We start from the raw sequence: 17,466 nt of genomic DNA, 5'->3' as shown, positions 1-17,466 counted from the left end.
GCACACCATTAAAGTACTTCCTGCAAAATATTTATTAACTGTGAAAGCATAGGTAGCAGCTTTACAGGGGAAGAAGGTGTCAGATGCCATCTTAACCAAGTGATGAAGGCAACACGACCAGTAATAAGGTATATTGATACCATGTGTCTCCTGATACAACGTGCAGAGAAAAGCACACTACCTCTGTGGTAGTCTCCGCCAAACCTTAATCTGATCATGAAAAAACATCATACAAATTCAAACTGAGGGAGATTCTACAAAATATCTAGCCAGTATGCCTTAAAAGTGTCAAGGTCAAAGAAAAACAAGAGACTAAGAAACTGGCATCCCAGATTGGAGGCCCTAGAGGCAGAACCACCAAATCTAATATGCTATCCTGGACTGAATCCTGAACAGAATAAAGACACTGGTGGAAAACAAGTGAAATCCCAATACACTGCAACTGACTGTCTTGTACCAATCAACATTTTGACAAGTATACTCTGGTTAAGAAAGATGTTAAGGTTAGGGAAAGCTGGATGAAAGGTACATGGGAACTTGCTGTACAATTTCTGCACCTCTTCTGTAAGCTCAACATTATTTCAGAATAAGAAACTGAAAAAAATATGCAGATTCTGATCCTGTAAGTCTGAGTGAGTAGAAGTCTTCTGTCTTCGTAACAAGTTCCCAGGAGAGGTTGATGCTGCTCGTCCATAAACTCCACTCTGATAGTAAGAGTCTGAATCAGTGGTTCTCAAACTTAACCATGCATCAGATTACCTGGCGGGCTGGTTAAAACACCTCCAGAGTTTCTGATTCACTAAGTCTGGGGTGGGGCTTAAGAATCTTCATTTCTAATGGGTTCCCAGATGAGGCTGACGTTGCTGATGAGCTAGAAACAGTTTTCATGTTTTTAAAGGGTTCTAAGAAGTTTACAAAACAGGTATAGGAATCAGAGATTGTATGTGGCCTTCAATTATTTACAGAAAATGGATGCTGAGCCCCAGACCCTTGCCACTTGGTGTGAAGCTTTTAAAAGACTGATGCCTAGGTCCCACCCCTGACATTCTTAGCTAACTGATGTGATATGGATCCCTAGCATCAACATTTAAAAAATGTTCCTCTTTAATTCTGATATGTAACCAGGTTTAGGAAACTACTAACTTAGGCTTTCCATCTGCCACACACACAAAAAGAACCCTACTCCTCAATCATCCTAGAGTTGTGGATGAGCCCAAACAAATGGCAAAGAGCATTTCTGCAGCTGAAGCCTCACTTAAAAATGGTGAGCTACTCTTTCTGTGAAGGCTAACAAAATCTGAACACAAGTCAGAATCTCCCCCTTCTCATGTGTCCGTTTCCAGGGAAATATAAAGAACAGTGGATTGTGCATCAACAGTACTCACAAAGAATCCCACACCTCCCCTTACCAGAAAAGCGGCTAGTGTAACTATGCACGTTGTTCTGAAACAGGAGTGGACAGAGGATGCATCAAAGAAGAGAGCAAGGTGCAAGCCGCCCGTGTGTGGGTGACAGGTTAACCAGGCACAGAGAGCTGGAGAGCTGAGGGGAGAAAGGGCAGGCCTGAGACACGGGGTGGCGCGGAGGTACCTGAAGAAATACCAGCAGCACCTCGAGCTTCATCATAACCCCAACATGCCTGCTTTCCACATGAGCAGACTCAGGGCTAGGAGGACCTCCACCCTGTGGCCAAGCCCTTCAGACTCCTCCCCTCTGCCTACTTCTCCCCCACCTCAGAGGACAGCCTTTAGCTAAAGCCTGCCCTGCTGTTCAAGGAGTCTGAAGGCCGTCCCCTTGGCCCCAGGGGCCCAGCCACTGCCAGGAGGCACCTGGTCCCTGCTGAGAAGCGTCTCGTACCTGTGCTCTCTTCTGCCTGGTTGAAGCCGCAGATCTGGCAGATGCTCTGGACCCACTTATTCATGTCCTCCTCCGTCTCGGCCACCAGGTAGAAGGTGCGCTCGCTGGTCTTGATGTCGAACACGAAACTGTCCTGCAGCTCCTTCTTGTTGAAGGTCAGGCCTGCATCCACCTGCTCGCAGAAGTTCAGGTTGATGATGCGCAGGGGCTTCTTGGAGTGATCATTCTTGTAGTATTCCAGGACGTCGGGGTCACCACTCATCCGGCCGCTCCGCAGGATAAACCAGCGTTTCTTCCAGGCCTGAACGGGAAGGAGTGAGAGCAGGGGGAAAGTCATGAGTCAATTCAAAGCTTTTCACAGGTCCTCAGATATCACCAGGCTAAGGGTGGGGACTGCTGCACCTGCCAGCCGAGCGTGGCCTCTGTCTCCTTTTTGTGCTTTCCCAGAGTTTAAAAAACAGCGGATGACTTTAGCATACACATTAGTGCAGCATTTCATTACTGAAACAGGGTCTTATCACTATGAAACGAGATACGTCATTTCAAGAAGTCAGATGAGGACTAACACACTTTACACAATTATTCCATTAAGCTAGAATACAGCCTCAAACTCACAGGACTTTTAGTCAGGGTGGAACTTGCAAAGCCATAACATCTCAGTTTACGGATGGGGTCCCCCACTAAGACAGACTGAGTTGAAGCCACAACGTCACATACAGCAAGTAGCGGAGAAAAAAGTTTCCAAGCTTTCAGTACCTGGTGCTTTTTACCCAATCATGATGCCTTGGAGGAACCACACAGAAACCCTTCTAAAACCTCCCTGAAGCACAAAACTTCAGAATTTCCCCCATCTCAGTCACTATATATAGTGGATAATACTATATCCCTAGTATTTATAATACAGCCCTGTACATAATAAGCACTCAATATACATTACTGAATGAATAAACTCCTTATGTCATGCCATATTATAGAATTTAACACTCAGTTACACATTTCCTTATGTTGTCTACATTCCCTGTCTTCAATGAGACCGAGTAATCTGTGAGCAGACATCACACAAAGTGGTAAAAAGATATCACAAATAAAACAGAGCCTCGGGTGGAGTCTGTGCTTCACCACCGACTAGCTGTGTGATTTTCACATAAAGTTATTTACCTCTTTGGAGCTTGCTTTATCTACAGAATAGAATACCATCACCAACTGTCCTACCTACCTTATAGGGTTTATACTGCACACAAAGCACTATGATGCAACCCTGCTGCTAAGTTGCTTCAGTCCTGTCCGACTCTGTGCGACCCCATAGACGGCAGCCCACCAGGCTCCGCCGTTCCCAGGATTCTCCAGGCAAGAACACTGGAGTAGGTTGCCTTTTTCTTCAGACGGCAGCCCACCAGGCTCCGCCGTCCCCGGGATTCTCCAGGCAAGAACACTGGAGTAGGTTGCCTTTTTCTTCTCCAATGCATGAAAGCGAAAAGTGAAAGTGAAGCCACTCAGTCATGTCTGACCCTCAGCGACCCCATGGACTGCAGCCTTCCAGCTCCTCTGTCCTAAAGCGCCACTGATGCCAAGGATCATCGCGGTTATTTAGACCTCACTGGGACTTCACTCCATGAATCCTGGCACCTTGCACTCTCCCCTTCTGTCTCCATCCTCACTTCCTTCCACCTGCCTTGTTCCTGTGATCCATCATTATAATCATTCTCTTGCTTCTCTTCCTCTCTTTATCTAGGAAACCATAACCTTTGACTAAGTCTAATGCTTAGCCTACTCTGCCTGTTTCCACTCAGCTGTTCAGAGCTGGAGAAAATCACACAACCACGCTGGCTCCTCTCACTTTAAGCTCAAGTGAGCCCTCCTGCTCCAACAGTCTACTACATTTGTCTGGTCCCTGATTTTCTGTTGCTCTTGGCAATCATCTGAACCTTGCCCTATTTAAAGCTGTAGCACCTCCACTCTTTGGTATGAGACTATACAGGCAAGCAGAAGAGAATCTACACATGTTCCATCCCCGTATTTACCAGTCTGCCTGCATTATAGCAAAGCAGTTTATTACTGTGCAGCATGGATGGTTCATCCAGTCTAAGGCCCACTTTCTTCCGCCAGAGCATCACCCCCTCTCACGACATGGGGACAGCACATGGCATCTTCCCTCCCTCCTAGGATCATTCCCATCAGGACACCAACTTGTCCCATCTCAGAAAAAAAAAAAAAGAAAAGTTTGACTTGATCCCACATTCCCTTCCAACTATGGCCCAGTTTTCTGCTCCTCTTTACAGAAAAACCTCAGAGATTTCTACAGTGTTAATCGTTGTTTCCTCTCCTCCCATTCTTTTCTTGGAAGCAATACAAGCAGGCTGCCCCCAACCCCCATCTCCTTCAACAGAGGTCTTAAAGACTTCAACACAAAGCAACATTTGGATTTTACTTGATCTCTCAGCAACATCTGAGAAAGTTTACTATTCCATTCTCTTTGAAGCATTTTCCTCATTTGGCTTCAGTGCTCACTCTCAATTTTCCTACCTCCCAGCTTCTCTTTTTCAGCTTCCAGTTCTGGTTGCTCCTTGTCTCACTGACTTCTAAAGGCTAGAACGCCCCCATGCTCAGTTCTTAGACTCTCCTCTTTCTATATCCTCTTCTTAGGTTATTTTATTTCATTTCACAGCTTTAAAAGTCATCTAACTGCTGTAATTCGCAAATTTATAGCTCCAGCCCAAACCCATCTATAGAACTCCAGAGTCTCATACCTGCTCCTCACTAATAGGCATCTCAAATCTTTCTTTAAAAACATATTTTATTTGTCTGGCTGCATCAGGTCTTAGCTGGGGCATGAGGAAGCTTTGCTGTGTCACATGGCATCTTTCATCAAGATGCATGGACTCTCTAGTTGTGCGCGAGGGCTCAGGGGCAACACCGCTCAGGCTGGGCTGCTCCACGGCACATGGGATCGTAGCTACCTAACCAAGGCTCGAACCCGCGCTCCCTGCTTTGCAAGGCAGATTCTTAACCACTGAGCCATCTGGGAAGCCCTGGCATCACAAACTTCCTTTAAACCGAGCTCTTCCCATCCTCCGAGTCTGTTCTTCCCGCAATGTTTCCCATCTCAGTTACGAGCAGCTCCAACCTTCCAGCTGCTCAGGCCAAAAATCTGGATGTCAGTCATCAACTTCCAAACCCAAGAGCAAATCCTGTTGGTCCAAACAGTTTCAAAACACATTTACAACCCGGTCACTCCTCCACACCTCCACTGTTACGCACTTGGTCAGGTCCACCGTTCGGCCGCCTGCCTGCTTCCATGCTTCCATCTGGCAATCTGTTCCCAGCGTGGAAGCTGGTGTCAATCAGAGCATAGCACTTCTCTGCATTAAGTGCCCTCTGGCTTTCCACTGCACTCAGAGCAGAAGCTGAAGTCCCCGCAGTGGCCAGTGAGCACTGGGCGACACCGCCTCACCCACAGCTCTCCCCTCAGCCCTGCCCCTCTCTGCCGCGCCCATTCTGCTTGAGCCACGCTGGCCACACACTCCTGCCTCAGGGTCTCTGCTCTGGCTGTTCCCTCTGCCTGGAACACTCCTTCGCCACATATTCCCATTGCTTATGTACTCCATCAAGTCACTATTTAAATGTCCCATTACTGGACAGACTGTTTTTCTGGCTGCCCAATCGTCACACTCTCTCCCCCTTACTCTGCTATGCTGATCTCACCAGCACTCACACCACCTACAACACCGTATGGCTGCTGATTCTACCCAGCTCCTAGGATGGAAACTTCATGAGGGCAGGTATTGGTTCTTTTTATCCCATGCTATATTCTCCGTGTTTACAGTTGAGCCTGGCACATAGGTGGTTATCAATAAATAGGTACTAAATTAATTACTGGATCATTTTCTCCCACCCAAGTATTAAGCAAGGGCCTGCTTAATACCTGGATGGGAGAAAATGATTCAGTAATTAATCCAGTACTTATTTACTGATAACTGGTGTTGGAGAAGACTCTTCAGAGTCCCTTGGACTGCAAGGAGATCCAACCAGTCCATCCTAAAGGAGATCAGTCCTGGGTGTTCTTTGGAAGGACTGACTCTGAGGCTGAAACTCCAATACTTTGGCCACCTCATGTGAAGAGCTGACTCATTGGAAAAGACTCTGATGCTGGGAGGGATTGGGGGCAGGAGGAGAAGGGGACGACAGAGGATGAGATGGCTGGATGGCATCACTGATTCAATGGACAAGAGTTTGGGTGACCTCCAGGAGTTGGTGATGGACAGGGAGGCCTGGTGTGCTGCAATTCATGGGGTTGCAGAGAGTCAGACACGACTGAGTGACTGAACTGAACTGAAACCTGCTTAGCTTTCGTGATCAGACGAGATCAGGCACATTTAGGGTGGTATGGCCGTAGACTGAATCATCTTCTTACATGAACTCCTGACAGAATCTAGAAGGTTAGGGGGATATAACTGGTGCCTAATAAGCTTTCAGTGGAAGTGAAGATTAAGGCATAGGACAGAGCTGAGGAAAACAGATATAAGTTGCCTAAAATCTTGCCCAGGCCACCGTGTACAAAACTCTGTGTGCGCTCGTGTGTGTGCAAGCCTCGGGTGCAAGTATATAATGTAAGTGTGTGGATAGCATGGTGAAGTTTTTAAAGGTATTGAAGTGTGTGTTTCAGTTGATGTATCCTCCTGTAGGGCCTGGCTCTGTAGAAAGAACTGTCTCCAAATCACTGGGGTGCAGGTGCAAACGTAAACACACACACAGACACTGTCATAAACAAGAAAAAGGTGTTTGCTACAGATAACATCGGAGCCTGTCAGGTTCTGCTTGCAAGAAGTGGCGGAGGCTGATAAACAGCTGCATACAAAATGCAGATGAATTTATGGCAGAGCAGGCAAAGCCATCTAGTCTGGTCCCAAATTCACATCCCTCTTCTGCCACAACACCCTCTGCTCCAACTTTCATGTATATATACATGTATTTTGGAAACCACATAATTCAGAAGCAAATATAAGCAACGCCAAAGAGTCTAGCTCAAAAGACAGCTTCTCCAGTGCCTCAGCTGCAATGGGCCTCTACTTCCCCTGAACCTTCATGACACTTTTTATGAACTTCTCATGGCATGTCACTTTGTTTTACAACATATTACAGGTGTTTTAGTATTTGTTATTTCTTCCCAAGCAGACAATGAATAAAATCTCCTCCTGCTCCTCTCTGAATCTCCATGGTAGGTGTTTGCTAAACATTACTACCTTGAACTGCTCTTATCTCCTTAGCCTCATTTATGTATATGTTTCCTCTCTGCCATCCATCTATCCATCCAGCCATGCAACAAATATTTACTTAGTGCTTAATATGCTTCAGGGCCCTCCCAGGTGGCGCGGTGGTAAAGAATCCGCCTGCCAATGAAGGAGACACAAGAATGTGGGTTTGATCCCTGGGTCAGAATGATCCCCTGGAGTAGGAAATGGCAACCCACACTAGTATTCTTGCCTGAAAAATTTCATGAACAGAGGAGACTTTACTAACTTCTCAAAGGAGGACAAAGGCATACAGATTGCTGCATTTAGAGGGTATTATGTAAATGAAATAAAGCCAACAGAGAAGGACAAAACACCACATGGTATCACTTGCACGTGGAATCTAGAAAATAAACTAGTGAATATAACAAAAAGGAGACAGATTCACAGATACATACAGAGAACAAACTGGTGGTCACCAGTGGGAGAGGAAAGAGGGTAAGACAGCAGTAGGGGATTAAGAGGTACAAACTATTACGTATAAAATAAACAAGCTACAAGGACATGTTGTACAACCCAATGGCGTATAGCCAATATTTTATAGCTGTAAGTGGAACAGAACCTTTAAAAATCATGAATCATTATGCTGTACACCTGTAAATTCTATAATATTGAACATTAACGAGATTTCAATTTTTAAAAAGGCATACAGATTGAAAAGGAAGGAAAACAATTGTCCCTATTTGGATGGCATGATTGTCCACATAAAATAATCCCAAGGAATTCAGGGGAAAAAACTCCTAGGACAAGTAAGCAAGTCTGGCAAGGTCACAAAATACAGGCGAACCTCACTGTGCTGAGCACTGCTTTATTACGGTTTGTGGGTGCTGCATATTATACGAATCAAAGGTCTGTGGCAACCCTGTGTCAAACAAACCTGTTGGTGCCACTTTGCAAACAGCATCTGCTCAATCTGTGCGTCTGCCTCACATTTTGGTAATTCTTGCAGTCATGGTGGTCTGTGATCAGTGATCTGACGAAGCTCAGGTGAGGGCATTTTTTAGCCATATTTAAGAAAAATAACTTGTATATGCACCAGGAAGCCAAAAACTTCAGATGACTGCAATATTTGCTTTATTGTGATGGTCTGGAATCTAATTTGTAATATCTTCAAGGTATGCATGACAAGATGAACATACAAAAATTGATTTGCTCTTGCATTCTATCAAATAAACACATGGGCGTAGAAAATGAAAACACAATGCCATTTATTATCATAATCATTTAAAAAACACAAAAGAGGCATGAATCTAGCAAAACATGTTCAATACATGTAGCTGAAAACTATACAATGTTGATAAACGAAAGCTTAAAAACCTAAATGGAAAGGCACACCACGTTCACAGATTGAAGGCACAACGCAGTACATCTCCCCAAACTGACGTTCAGATTTAACACAACTTTAATCAAAATCCCAGCACGAGTTTTTATGGATGTAGGTAGAAGTATTCTAAAATATACAGAGAAAGTACAACAGTTAAAACAACTCTGAAATAGTAGATAAAAGGGGAGAAACTAGCCCACTAGATTTCAAGATTTCAGTAATTACAGTACAGCTACAGAAATCAAGACCATGTCTTACTGGCAGACCACAACCACACCGACCCACACACACACACACACACACAGAACAATGGGATAGAACAGGAAACCCAGAGAAAGTGAAAGCCGCTCATTTGTGTCTGACTGTTTGCGACCCCATGGACTAGACGGTTCATGGAATTCTCCAGGCCAGAATACTGGAGTGGGTGGCCTTTTCCTTCGCCAGGGGATCTTCCCAACCCAGGGATTGAATCCAGGTCTCCCTCATTACAGGCGGAGTCTTTACCAGCTGAGCCACCAGGGAAGCCAACACAAGTATGTTCAACTGATTTCTGACAAAGGTGAAAAAGCAATTCACTGGAGGATAGCCTTTTCAATAAATGATGCTGAAGCAACTGGGCATCCATAGAGGGGGGAAATAGTGAATCTCAATCTAAGTCTCACACCTTATACAAACATGAACTCAAAATGAATCATGAACTCAAATATAAAGTTATAACACATTTAGAAAAAAATTGGGGGAATCACTGGATCTAGTGCTAAGCAAAGAGTTCTTAGATTTTTTAGAGCAGACACCAAAAGCATAGTCCATAAAAGGAGAAGTCTATAAATTAAGATTTCATTGAAATTCAAAACTTTTGCTCTGCAAAAGAAGAGGCTAAAAAGTAAGCTACAGAGTGGGAGAAAATATTTGCCAACCACATATTTGACAAAGCAGAGTATGGGGAACACATAAAAATTCTCAACACCTAACAGTTTAAAAAGGGAAATAGTCCAAGCAGGACATAGGCAGAACATGAAGAGACATTTCACTGACGAGCATATACAGATGGCAAATAGGCACATGAGAGGTTCAACGTCATTAGCAATTTAGGAAACACAAAACCACAAAAAGATATCATCACAAATGTAACAATGGTTAAAATGTTAAAAACTTGTAACAACACAAAATGCTGGCAATAAGGCAGAGAAAATGCGTCACTCAAGCATTGCTGGTAGAATCTAAAAGGATATAGCCACTCTGGAAAATAAGTCTGGCAGTTTCTTTTTTAAATTTTTACTGGAGCATAGCTGCTTTGCAATGCTGCGCTAGTTCCAGGTATATAGGAAAGTGAATTAATTATAGATATAGATATATCCACTTTAAAAAAGAATGGTCGTTACAGAGTATTGGGTAGTTCCCTGTGCTACAGAGCAGGTGCTCATTAGTTATCTGTTTTCTATATAGTGGTGTGTACATGCTAATCCAATCTGTTTATCCTCCCCTCCATTCCCTGGTAACCATAAGTCTGCTTTCTACATCAGTGCCCCTACTTCTATTCTGTAAATGTTTGTTTCCACCCTTTTTTTAGATTCCACATATAAGCGATATCATGAGATATTTGTCTTTCTGTGTCTTACTTCACTCAGTGTGACAATCTCTGGCTCCATTCACGTTGCTACGAATGGCATTACTCTTTTATGGCTTAGTCGTATTCCACTGTCTGCATTAACAGGCGTCACATCCTCTTTATTCACTCATCAGCTGGTGGCCATGTAGGTTGTTCCTGTGTCCTGGCCATTATCAGTTCAGTCGCTCAGTCATGTCTGACTCTTTCTGACCCCATGAATCGCAGCATGCCAGGCCTCCCTGTCCATCACCAACTCCCGGAGTTCACTCAGGCTCACGTCCATCGAGTTGCTGATGCCATCCAGCCATCTCATCCTCTGTCGTCCCCTATTCCTGCCCCCAATCCCTCCCAGCATCAGAGTCTTATAAACAGTGCTAAAATGAACACTGGCATACGTGTATCATTCTGAAATATGGTTTTCTCTGGCTATATACCCAGCAGTCAGACCGCTGGGTCATACAGTAGTTCTATGTTTAGGTTTTTAAGGAACTGTAATACTGTTTTCCGTAGTGGTTGCACCAACTTACACTCCCACCAATAGTGTAGGAGGGCTCCCTTTCCTCCACACTTTCTCCAGCATTTACTATTTGTAGATTTTTTTTTGATGATGGCTATTCTTATTGGTGTGAGGTGTTACCTCACTGTATTAACAGCTTTGATTTGCATTTTTCTAGTAATTAGTGATGTTGTGCTAACATGTGCTAAAAGCTAAAAGCTTTTCATGTGCTTTTTGGTCATCTGTATGTCTTCTGTGGAGAGATGTTGGCAATTTCTTAAAAAAAAAAAAAAAAAAAAGGCATGCAACTGCTATATGACCCAGCAATTGTATACCTGGGCATTTATCCCAGAGAAATGAAGATCCATATTTATATAAAAACTTTCACATGAATGCTCATGTAAGTTTTATTATAATAACTCAAAACTGGAACAATCTAGACTTCCTTCAGTGGGTAAGTGGTGAATAAGCTGTGGTACTTTCCTACCACAGAATGCTACTCAGCAATAAAAAAGAACGAAACATTGACAAGTGCAAAATCCTGAGTGAGCTTCCAAAGACCTACGCTGGATTTTGTTAGAACCAATCCCAGAAGGTTACATAATGTGTCATTCCACTTATAGAGCATTCTTGAAATGAGAGAATTTAGGAATGGATAGTAGATTAGTGGGGCTTCCCTGCTGGTTCAGTTGGTAAAGAATCCACCTACAATGTAGGAGACGCTGGTTTGATTCCTGGGTTGGGAAGATCCTCTGGAGAAGGGATAGGTCACCCACTCCAGTATTCTTGGGCTTCCCTGGTGCCTCAGATGGTAAAGAATCAGCCTGCAATGAGGGAGACCTGGGTTCAATCCCTGGATTGGGAAGATCCCCTGGAGAAGGGCATGGCAACCCACTCTAGTATTCTTGCCTGGAGAATCCCCATGGACACAAGGGCCTGGCAGACTACGGTCCATGGGGTCGCAAAGAGTTGGACACGACTAAGCAACTAAGCATAGCACAGCAGAACAGTGATTACCAGTGGTTAAGGAGAGGGCTGGAATGGGATGGAAGTGGGTGAGGCCACCATCATGTATAAATAGCTGGTGGGAACTGCTATACAGTGCAGGGAACTCAGCTCAGTGCTCTGTGATGACTTAGGTGGGGGGGAATGGGGGTGGGTAAGAGCGAGGTTCCAGAGGGAGGGGATCTATGTATACATATCGCTGATTTGCTTTGTTGTACAGCAGAAACTAACAAAATATTGTAAAGCAATTATACTCCAATAATATTTTTTTAAAGGAAAAAAGAATTGGCTGTAGCTTCCCTGGTGGTTCAGAGGTAAAGAATCCATCTGCAATGCAGATTCCTCTGTTGTCCCCTTCTCCTCCTGCCCCCAATCCCTCCCAGCATCAGAGTCTTTTCCAATGAGTCAACTCTTCTCATGAGGTGGCCAAAGTACTGGAGTTTCAGCTTTAGTATCATTCCTTCCAAAGAAATCCCAGGGCTGATCTCCTTCAGAATGGACTGGTTGGATCTCCTTGCAGTCCAAGGGACTTTCAAGAGTCTTCTCCAACACCACAGTTCAAAAGCATCAATTCTTCGGTGCTCAGCCTTCTTCACAGTCCAACTCTCACATCCATACATGACCACTGGAAAACCATAGCCTTGACTAGACGGACCTTTGTTGGCAAAGTAATGTCTCTGCTTTTCAATATGCTAACTTGCTTCAGTTGTGTACAACTCTTTGTGGCCCCGTAGACTATAGCCCACCAGGCTCCTCTGTTCTTGGGATTCTCCAGGCAAGAATACTGGAGTGGGTTGCCATTTCCTCCTCCAGGGGATCTTCCCCACCCAGGGAAGGAGGAAAAGGGGATGACAGAGGATGAGATGGCTGGATGGCATCATGGACTCGATGGACGTGAGTCTGAGTGACCTCCGGGAGTTGGTGATGGACAGGGAGGCCTGGCATGCTGCGATTCATGGGGTCGCAAAGAGTCGGACACGACTGAGCAACTGAACTGAACTGAACTAAGTTAACGCATGGCTATAGGAGGGCAGTATGAAAGATCCTTTTGGTGATGGAAATGTTCTGGATCTTGACTGCAACAATACCAACATCTTTGTTGTCATACTGTAGTACAGTTTTGGAAAATGTTACCACTGGGTGGAAAGTGGTACAGGTTACTTGGGCTATTATTTTTACAACTATATGTGAATCTAAAATTACCTCATAATTGAGAGTTTAATTTTAAAAACTTATCCACAAGAGAATTGGAATGTTCATAGAAGTAAAGATCATGGGGAGGAAGGTTGTTCATACTTGGCGAATAATTATAACCAGACCTAGTTGTCCTCGATCTTTCCCACTCAAGGACAGAGATGGGCTCTTCAGGAATCACATGAAAATATGATTAAACTTTAGAGCATTCAGGGTCCTGAGCAGGAGTGAACTAAGAGTCACCAGCATTTCTAAACTTACTGAACCTCCTGCCAGATCTAGAAAATCTTTGCTGCAATGGCACACATAATTCTCTGCCTTGGGGAAACATATTAAATAATGTACCAGCCAGCTTCTCCTATTTTCCTGTGTAGTAGCCAGATTCCAAGACAGTCCTAATGAATCTCGTTTCCCAGTGCAGCCTTATATAGTCCTCTTTCCCAGTGAATGTGGATGAATAATAGGATACTGCTTAAACGAAAGTGTGTGACTTCCAAGGGTAAGGCATGAAAGACACTGTAGCTTCTTTCTTGCTCTCCTTCGGATCAGCTGCCATGTTGTAAGGACACTCAAGCAGTACAAAGGAGGAATGCACATGGTGAGGACCTAAGGCCTCCTGCCAGCTGTGAAAAAGAGTTATTCTTAGAAGCATATCTGTCAGTCCTAGTTAAGATCACAGCAACTAGAGGACCTTTTTGACTGCAATTTCATGAGAGACCCTGAGCCAAGTGCACCAAACTAAACTGCTCCTAAATTGCTGATTCACAAAATCACATTAAATAATAAATATTTATTTCTCCTTTAAGCCAGTAAGCTTGAGGGTAATTTGTTATCCTGCAATAAATAATGCATCTTACTTTAGGCTTCCCATGTGGCTCAGTGGTAAAGAATCTGCCGCCAATGCAGGAGTCACAGGAGATGTGGGATTGATCCCTGTGTTGGGAAGATCCCCTGGAGGAGGAAGTGGCACCCCACTCTAGTATTCCTGCCTAGAGAATCCCATGGACAGAGGAGGCTCGTGGGCACAGGTCATGGGGTCGCAAAGAGTTGGACATGACTGAGCATGTATCATGAGAACAAGCACATTTTAATTTTCACTATGAGGGCCGTTTGGGTGTAACCAAAGGTATCCACTAGGAGGAAAGCCTCGTCTATTTAGAAAACCAAAAGTAGAGCCTAAAAGATGGATTAATAGGCTAAAGGAACAGAAGAATCTAGAAAGAGACCCATACATACATCACCTCCAGATTTAAGAAAAAGATGATACAGCAGTGCTGTGGAGAAAAACAAAACAAAGCCAAACCTGTCTTTTCAATAAGTGGAATAGGTCAATTTGATAATGATGGGAAAAGATTCTTTATCCTTATGTCATGCCATATGTGAAAATTAATCTCAGATCACTGCAAACCCAGATGTGAAAGATGAAATAACAAAGCATTTAGAGGAAAATAAAGGACAATATGTTCATGACTTTGGGGTAGGCAATGATTTCTTGAATACTCAAAATGTACTAAGACAAGAGAAAAAGCGAGCAATTATACAACATTAAACTTAATTTCTGAATCATCAAAGGATACTGCCAAGAGAGTGGGAGGAGATATTGGCAATACATATGTCTCATATTCAGAACACATCTAAAAAAGCGTACAAATTAGCAGGAATAAGACCACTCAACAGAAAAACGAGCAGACACTACGCAAGTTTGAACAGACACTATACAAAAGAAGATATTCAGGTGGCAATAGACATAAAAGGATCTCAACTTCTTTACTCATTGGAAAATGTAAACCAATAACACTAACAAAACCACCAGAATGTTTATAATGAAAAAGACTGACAGTAGAGGTATGGTGAAGACTGTGGAGAAACTCTCACGCCCTGTTAGCAGCAATGTGAGTTGGTATAACCACTTTGGAAAACTACAGCAGTGTTTACTCTAGCTGAACACACACCCCAGGGCCTTGGATCTACTCCCAGATGCCTACCTCAAATAACTGCATACACATATTCATTCAGACATATAAAAGTATGTTCACTGCAACATCATTCGTAATAGCCCAGATCGTGCCTGCCTTTCTGCATTCCTTATTTCAAGTGCTTGCTATCTATAGTCTGAACTATTTTCATAGCTTCCTAACCAGTTATTCTAATTTAATGCCTATAAATGACTCCAGTTTAATCTTCCAATCAGAGAAAAAATCCAATCACATCATTTCCACTTCTCTATCCAAAAATCTAATGACTCCCTATCACTTGCATAGCAATGGCTAAGTCCTATGGCTTAGTTTTGTCTTTTTTTTTTTTTTTAAGCTAAAATTTGAAAAAGATTTTCAACGTGGTAAAACATAACATAAATTTTACCATTTAAATGTATAGTTCTGTGGCATTAAGTATATATACACTGTTATAGTGTCATTGATATTATCCATCTCCAGAACTTTTTCATCTTCCCAACTGAAATTCTCTACCCATGAAACATTAACTTCCCATTCTGCCCTACACCCAATCCCTGAAAACCACTATCAGACTTTTGATATCTTTGAATCTAATTACTCATATATGTGGAATGATGTAATATTTGTCCTTTTGTGACTGGCTTCTTTCAACTTAGCCAATTTGACTTATTTCACTTTATAGCTAATTCCTGGCATAACCCAGTCAGGTAGAAGAAACACTATTAATTCAGATCAACAAAAACTCAACCAAGGGGCACAAGTGCAGAGAAATAAGGAGAGCAATGAGAATGAGACAGTGAGGTAAGGAGAGAAGAAGATAGATGATTCAGACTGTGATAAGCAAAGCAAAGCTTGCGATTAGGGTAAAAGACTCTTGTTCTACAATCTCGGACAAACTTAACATCTCCCAAGACTTAATAACCAAATATATAAAAGGGGAAATAACAAAACTAATAATATTGACTTGAGAATTAAATATGGTTATTAGGTGTGAAGGCAGCCAGGACCAAACTGCATGACACACGCCAAGAACACAGTTATTGAATCAAAAGCAGCCCAAGGACATTCTGAGGTCATGTAACTGGCAAAGGAGTTAACACCATGAACGATTCCCAGATTTCCAACTTATTTTTTCACCAGTAAGAGGCATTATTTTGTCCTTTGTCTGGCCCTATACCACACAACAGCAACTCCTCTGAATTTCAGTTAGAAGTATCAGGATTCTTCCACTCTGTTGGATTCAAAATCATCTACTTCCAATTCAACTCTTCTTGCTACCTAACTGTTCTTGACAAGTCAATAGCTATATTCACTAAAACAAGCACAAATTCTTCTAAATGCTTTGAAGGATAAAGAAAGGAGGCAAGACCCAAACATTCCTTTCAAGTAACTTCCAATGTTTGCAACAATGCAGGGAGGTAAGACATGATCACATATCCCTAAAACAAAAAGCAGATTTTTATAAGCAACATAAAAGGAAATACAATACAAACTGGACCACTGAAGCAGAGAACCAAACCTTTAGGAATGGGCAGAAGAGGGAGCGGGAGAGAGAGAAAGAGAAATGAACATGGATGAATATGAACTGAAGAAGGCAGGGTTTGATATATGGTTTTGGGAAGGAAGGAAAAAAGGTCAGTTCTTATAGAGCACATAGTATGACCAAGACCTGGGTATGGGAAAATATAAGACAGGTTCAGAGAACATGGAATAGTCTTCTCTGAATGTGGAAAACAAGGAGGAAAGGAAGAGTTTGGTGGTCCTGGAAAAGTCACCACCATCCTACAGATTTTTTTAAATTTAGTTTTTAGTTGATGCACCCTACGAATTTTTAATCTTTCCTTTATTGACAAGGGGGAGTCACTGAAGCGAACAGATCAGCAGAGAAATGATTACTACTGCTGTCCCCTTAACTGGCAGAATGAGGAAGACCGACAAGAGAAAGGAAAAACAAGAGGCAGGAAAACTAAGAAGTTGTTGCAACAGCCTGCAATAGCGAGAGACGATGGTAAGGGGGACAAGAACGCAGAAGACAATGCAAGTCACTTTACTCAACAACAGGGCTCAAAGAAGTACATGGCATCAGGGTCCACCCTTGAGAAAGAACCTTCCATTTGCATCTATGATTTAGAGAACACCACCGCCATCTCTGTTGAAACAGAAGTGACTGTTTTCCTTTTGTGCCCAAATTCAGTAAAACAAACAAAACAAAACCGTTTCACAACCACCCAGACCACAGATGTGCACCGTGGGTACACATGGCCCACAAGTTGCATCATTCTGGCTTTAAGCGGAGAATTCACATCCCACACGAATCTGTCTCTGCTCTGCAGATTAGATCCCAAGGTCTCCAACCATGTAGAATGCAGCCATTACCTCTTCCTATTGAACTTGGCACCTAGAATACTTAGAGGGATCCCAATTTAGCTTCACACTGGCCAGGTCGCACGGAGCACTGTGCTCAGTTTCGGTGGTGTAAAGGGTCTTGAAATACAATGGCCCCAGGATTTAGCGAGGTTCTGACTGGAGTCATGATTGTTATCTTTTGAGATACAAGGAGTTGATGCACAGCAGAATGGTTTGATGTGTTCTGGGTGATCCCACATACTAAAGCTCAACTAGGGTCAGCAGGGGCATGCTACAGAAAAGTAGATTTTTTTTTTTTTTTACTCACTGTAAATAAGAACTTTCTAAAAGAGTGGTCCCAAGCGGGTCCTTTGGAAACTGAAGAACTACTC

At 43.1% G+C, this 17,466-nt stretch overlaps 1 protein-coding gene across 7 annotated transcripts in view; it reads right to left on the bottom strand.

Annotated features, from left to right (window-relative positions):
• GAB2 (GRB2 associated binding protein 2) overlaps positions 1–17,466 on the bottom strand; it is a 178,049-nt gene that overhangs the window by 54,909 nt on the left and 105,674 nt on the right. For all 7 annotated transcript variants that reach the window (XM_027959276.2, XM_060403951.1, XM_060403952.1 and 4 more), the window contains one exon: positions 1,858–2,158. In XM_027959276.2, the coding sequence (XP_027815077.1) occupies positions 1,858–2,158 (301 nt within the window). The remainder of the gene's footprint in view (positions 1–1,857; positions 2,159–17,466) is intronic.

Source organism: Ovis aries, chromosome 21 (assembly GCF_016772045.2).
Source record: "Ovis aries strain OAR_USU_Benz2616 breed Rambouillet chromosome 21, ARS-UI_Ramb_v3.0, whole genome shotgun sequence".
Classification (NCBI taxonomy): domain Eukaryota; kingdom Metazoa; phylum Chordata; class Mammalia; order Artiodactyla; family Bovidae; genus Ovis; species Ovis aries.
Note: the sequence above shows the minus strand (reverse complement) of the source record. Positions and strands in the feature narration are given on the sequence as shown.